Source organism: Triticum urartu, chromosome 2A (genome assembly GCF_056163025.1).
Source record: "Triticum urartu cultivar PI428250 chromosome 2A, HENAU_Tu73, whole genome shotgun sequence".
Taxonomy (NCBI): Eukaryota; Viridiplantae; Streptophyta; class Magnoliopsida; order Poales; family Poaceae; genus Triticum; species Triticum urartu.
Genome location: NC_141874.1, coordinates 206,920,493 through 206,925,530, shown reverse-complemented (window position 1 = coordinate 206,925,530; position 5,038 = coordinate 206,920,493). Strand labels below are relative to the sequence as shown.

Below are 5,038 nucleotides of genomic sequence, written 5' to 3'. Positions count from 1 at the left end.
AAAACATAAAAATCACTTTGTATATGAAAACAGCAGATAGTGCAGCGCCTAAGGCCGAGGCGCTGCACATTACAGTGCAGCGCCCCTCCCTTAGGCGCTGCAGACTGACTTAGCAAATTTTCGGGTGCAAAAGCTCCTGGAATGCTTCTGTTGCTCTCTAGACTGGGATGTCCAGCCGTGCAGCGCCTTAGGGAGAGGCGCCACACACCATAGTGCAGCGCCTCTCCCTTAGGCGCTGCACTGCTGGACATCCCAGTCCAGAGAGCAACAGAAGCGTTCCAGGAGCTTTTGCACCCGAAAATTTGCTAAGTCAGTCTGCAGCGCCTAAGGGAGGGGCGCTGCACTATAATATGCAGCGCCTCACGCCTGGGCGCTGCACAGTACAGAGCAGCGCCTATCCCTTGGGCGTTGCACACTCACTTAGCATTTTTTTGGGCAGAAAACATACTGGAAGCTTCTGTTGCTCTCTGGACTGGGATGCCCAGAAGTGCAGCGCCTAAAGAGTAGGCGCTGCACTATGGTGTGTGGCGCCTCTCCCTTAGGCGCTGCACGGCTGGACATCTATTTGCTGCACTCACCCCCCTCCCACCCATCCCCACCCCACACATCCCCACCCCCACACAAACCCGAAGCTCAGTGCCTCCCTTCTGCCCTCCTCTCTCCCCTTCTCAAATCCTCCTCAGATCCGGAGTATTTGATCGTGGATTTCGAAGCCAAACCCTCCCTTAAGGTAATCTCCTCCGTTCCCCTCGTTTTCATCCATAGGAATTGTCACATTTGCTGAAATCTTGCTACTTTGGGGATTGGATTGGATTTGCAAATATTTGTTGAATGATGTTAAGTTTCTTTGCTAATTTGGGTTGGTTAGGCTTTCGTGGTATGCTAGGGTTAGGGGTATGTGTGTTTGATGTTGGTGTTAGGGTTATGCTATGGTTAGGATTGTGTTATTGTTAAGTGGGGGTTAGGGTTAACCAAGAATTATCGGTTTTGTAGGTATGGCTTCATCCGGTTCCATGACGAGGCCACCGTGTGCTAACCAAGAAGACATGCCGAACAAGTGGGAGGACGCATCTTTGAACAAGGTGAAGGAGAAAGATGCCAACATCCCGCCATGTTGGTGTGGAGATGTTTGCAAGGTGAAGGTATCCACCGACCGAAATAAATCATGGACGGAAGGCCGGAGATATTTTGTATGCCCGAACTATGCTTATGATCGTGCACTTCCAACTAACGCCTATGACCAACCACCGGTAAGCTCAAGAAGTAAAATGTTACTATCAAATATGTGTCAACACTAACAAAAATTTTGTATGCAGTCACCGCCTCCTCTATGCAAGTACTTCACGTGGATAGATCTTGAAGTGCCAGAAGATGTCAAAAAGGACCAATACCAAGATTGTCTTAGGCGGCAACGGCGGTTTGAAGAATCGTTTCGAAGAGGCTTGGAGGAAGAGCGTCGTCAGAAGGAGAGGATGGAGCGGAAGAAACGAGACGAGGAGAGGGCACGCCAAGCGAAACTTGCTCGTGAGGAGGAGAGGGCAAGAAAGCTTGCAAAGGCTCGCGAGGCGCAAGAGGAGGACTCGGCCCGTGACAAGAAGGGGAAATGGCCTCGCTCTACTTAGTAGGGACTTCGGTTCGGTGCACGAGTCGTGAACTTGTGAGGGCATGTAAGATGTTGGTGAACTATTTTCTAGGGCAAGCTACCATTTGTCATTTGTAATGAATGTGTCGTGAACCATGTCGTAGTTCGAATTGTCTTAAGTTATGAACTCGTCGGCATAAAAATTTTGTTTGTTCAAATTGTTGTGATGATGCAGTCATTGTAAGTATTATGATGTTCCAGTGAAATGAATGTGCTGTCAACTCTGTTTTTGCAGTAAGGTGCAGCGCCTGGGCTTTGGGCGCTGCACTGTGAGGTGCAGCGCCTAGGCTTTGGGCGCTGCATTGTACAGTGCAGCGCCTGACTGTCAGGCGCTGCAGTGCTGTTAACTGCCAAACTGCAGAAACAGATTCCATTTTGGCAAATACAAATATTGAACAATTCAACTGAACAAATACCACAATACCACAAATACTGAACAATTCAACTGAATAAATACCACAATACCATAATAATTTGAACATCATATCTTTTAGGACAACACAAATACCACAATAGTAAGAGTTCACCAACATATATCATAACCAAACAAGTTCATCAACCTAACGAAACGGCTACAAGAGAGCACTTCCATAGTAACAAACACTAATGCCTTCCGCGCGTGTTCCTGGTGCCACGCCTGCAGGCAATCTTCTTCTTCCTGGATGGACGAGCCTCCTCTTCCTGCACTTCCTCCTCCGCCTCCGCCTCCGCCTCATGATCCAAGCTAGCTATCCGCGAGGTCCCTACGACCACCTTTAGGTTGCCTCTGTTGTCAAAGTCGTTGGGCGTGTACCGGCGTCTGGGCTGCCTAGGCTTGAACACATATGGGGACCGAAGTTGAGCGTCCGCCAAAGTCATGTCATCATCAAGCTCATCGCCCTATCACACAATCAAGCAATATGGTGAAGACCGACGTCGTAATCAAGTGAGAATCACATCTAAAGGATTAGTCATACCTCTTGGGTGACCGCACCCTCATCATCCTGATAAGCATATGAGGAACTCACATCGTCCCTCTGATGGTGAGATGAGGGGTCTGATGGTGTACCAGACCTAGAGGCAGATGGTTCATCAATTTCGGGATCACGGCAACTGAGAAGATTCGATAACCGCCTTAACTTCCTGGCCTGACGCTGTAACATGAACAAGTGTGGAAGATATGAAACTCCGCAACATAGACTACCTCTCATAGTGAATGCGATTTGTACCTTGAGGAATGCTCGTAGTGGACCATCATCATTGCCTTTTCCAACCGGTGTTTCCTCCAGAATAGACTGGCTCTCATCAGCTGCTTTCTTGATCTCGGTGCACTGCGGATGAGAAATAATGAACACGTTAGCCATTCAAACATGTGTAATACGGCCAACGGGAAAGTAAAGAAGAAACACTTTACCACATAGTTAATCACCGGAACAGCAGGGACTCCGTGCCCTACCCTGACATCTCTGTTGTACTTCCCCTTTGATAGATCCTCAAAGTTTACGGGTTCTTCAAGAATATCCTCATTATATGCCGGCGGGCATATCTCAACTCGAGTATTTTCAAGAAGCCATCGTATGTAGTTATCAAAAGCAAGTGGACAATGCTCACGAAGCTTGGCGCGTGCACTGCTACGAGCTTCCTCCACACAAAGCTGGAAGCGGGTAACATACGAAGCATGATGCTTGTCCCAGTCCTTTATCTTCCGCTGCCTTCTCCTGTCCAACCTGCATGGTACAAAACCAAACATTAGCAAAATCAAGGAGTGACGATGCTTAGTCAATACGGTTCATGCTGTCTTACCTATGAAGTGCTTTGTCCGTATCCACCCATTCCGGCGGGTGAGGCTGGAACAGACCAAACTGACGAGACACGCGATGTGGCAAATGAAACTCAATAGCCCAGTTGCATATCAGTGGGCACCGCATACGCCAGAGATCCCTATCCCGCAAGCACATCGGGTTGATGGTAAACTCCGGGGTGTACCCAAGTCTGTCATCGGCGCCATATGGCTGCCATTCCACCTATGAAATAGGGCAACAATGCAAAATTGGTGAATTTTTTTAGGCAAACATGAGAAATGACTGAAGTAATGACCTCGTTACCTGCTCAGGCGTAATCGTGTCCAACTCGGCAACGTACTTCTGGTACATGAGATTGACATCGTTCGTCATCTCGGAAACCACATCCCACTTGTAAGCCCAAGTGGGGCGCCGTAATTCGTCATCTTCATCTTCATACCAAGGATTAAACCTGACGCTCTTCGGGCGTCCAACAGGCAGACGCTCCCAGCTCCATACAGAAAGTAGAAGCATATTACCACCAATGCCTGCACTATCTGTGATCCTGCAACACGCATCGTCCAGCTGCATATGAAAGAAAAACAATGTTAACTTGACAGCAAGCTTGCATTGCTAATGAAGAAATGAGTTCATCACAAAACAGACCAACTACCTGTCGGTACAAGTAGGCAAGAGTCGCTGAACCCCAGCTCCATTTGCTATCGAAGACGATCAACGCCTTCAGCCACATCCATGGAGCGTTCTTGCCAGTGGAGTCAGGAAACAAAGTCCTCGACACAACATACCACATGTAGACACGAGCATGTGTCTGTTGGGGAACGTAGCAGAAATTCAAAAAATTTCCTACGTGTCACCAAGATTTATCTATGGAGAGACCAGCAACGAGGGGAAGGAGAGTGCATCTACATACCCTTGTAGATCGCTAAGCGGAAGCGTTCAAGTGAACGGGGTTGATGGAGTCGTACTCGTCGTGATTCAGATCACCGATGATCCTAGTGCCGAACGGACGGCACCTCCGCGTTCAACACACGTACATCCCGGTGACGTCTCCCACGCCTTGATCCAGCAAGGAGAGAGGGAGAGGTTGAGGAAGACTCCATCCAGCAGCAGCACAACGGCGTGGTGGTGATGGAGGAGCGTGGCAATCCTGCAGGGCTTCGCCAAGCACCACGGGAGAGGAGAAGAACTTGGGAGAGAGGGAGGGCTGCACCAAAGGCATAAGGGGTGTGTCAAGAGGCCCTCCTACCCTCACTATATATAGGGATCCCAAAGGGGGGGTGCGCCATCCCTAGGAGATCCAATCTCCTAGGGGGCGGCGGCCAGGGGAGGTTTCCCTCCCCCCCAAGGCACCTAGGAGGTGCCTTCCCTCCTTGGGACTCTTCCTTAGGGTTCCCCTTTCACCCTAGGCGCATGGGCCCTAGGGGAAGTGGTGCCCCAGCCCACTTTGGGCTGGATCCCTTCTCACTTCAGACCATGGGACCCTCCGGGATAGGTGGCCCCACCCGGTGGGCCCCCGGGACCCTTCCGGTGGTCCCGGTACAATACCGATGACCCCAAAACTTGCCCCGATGGCCGAAATAGGACTTCCTATATATAAATCTTTACCTCCGGACCA

At 49.9% G+C, this 5,038-nt stretch overlaps 2 protein-coding genes across 2 annotated transcripts; one reads left to right on the top strand and one right to left on the bottom strand.

Annotated features, from left to right (window-relative positions):
• The first annotated feature begins 995 nt into the window (after positions 1–995).
• On the top strand, positions 996–1,730 carry LOC147984561 (uncharacterized). Its single transcript, XM_087539778.1, has 2 exons — positions 996–1,250; positions 1,317–1,730. The coding sequence occupies exons 1-2, from the start codon at positions 996–998 to the stop codon at positions 1,620–1,622; spliced, it is 561 nt and encodes a 186-aa protein (XP_087395904.1). The 3' UTR covers positions 1,623–1,730.
• Positions 1,731–2,207: 477 nt separating this feature from the next.
• LOC125529421 (serine/threonine-protein phosphatase 7 long form homolog) lies at positions 2,208–4,218 on the bottom strand. Its single transcript, XM_087539777.1, has 7 exons — positions 4,076–4,218; positions 3,727–3,987; positions 3,425–3,645; positions 3,036–3,348; positions 2,851–2,952; positions 2,599–2,775; positions 2,208–2,521 (listed from the first exon to the last, which is right to left on the bottom strand). The coding sequence occupies exons 1-7, from the start codon at positions 4,211–4,213 to the stop codon at positions 2,246–2,248; spliced, it is 1,488 nt and encodes a 495-aa protein (XP_087395903.1). The 5' UTR covers positions 4,214–4,218; the 3' UTR covers positions 2,208–2,245.
• Positions 4,219–5,038: the final 820 nt, after the last annotated feature.

Coding starts and splice junctions, on each gene's coding strand:
- LOC125529421 (XM_087539777.1), bottom strand. CDS start 4,213: ATGTGGTATGTTGTGTCGAGGACTTTGTTTCCTGACTCCACTGGCAAG. Junction 3,988..4,075: donor TTGCCTACTTGTACCGACAG/GTAGTTGGTCTG, acceptor TTTCATATGCAG/CTGGACGATGCGTGTTGCAG. Junction 3,646..3,726: donor ACACGATTACGCCTGAGCAG/GTAACGAGGTCA, acceptor CCTATTTCATAG/GTGGAATGGCAGCCATATGG.
- LOC147984561 (XM_087539778.1), top strand. CDS start 996: ATGGCTTCATCCGGTTCCATGACGAGGCCACCGTGTGCTAACCAAGAA. Junction 1,251..1,316: donor ACGCCTATGACCAACCACCG/GTAAGCTCAAGA, acceptor TTTTGTATGCAG/TCACCGCCTCCTCTATGCAA.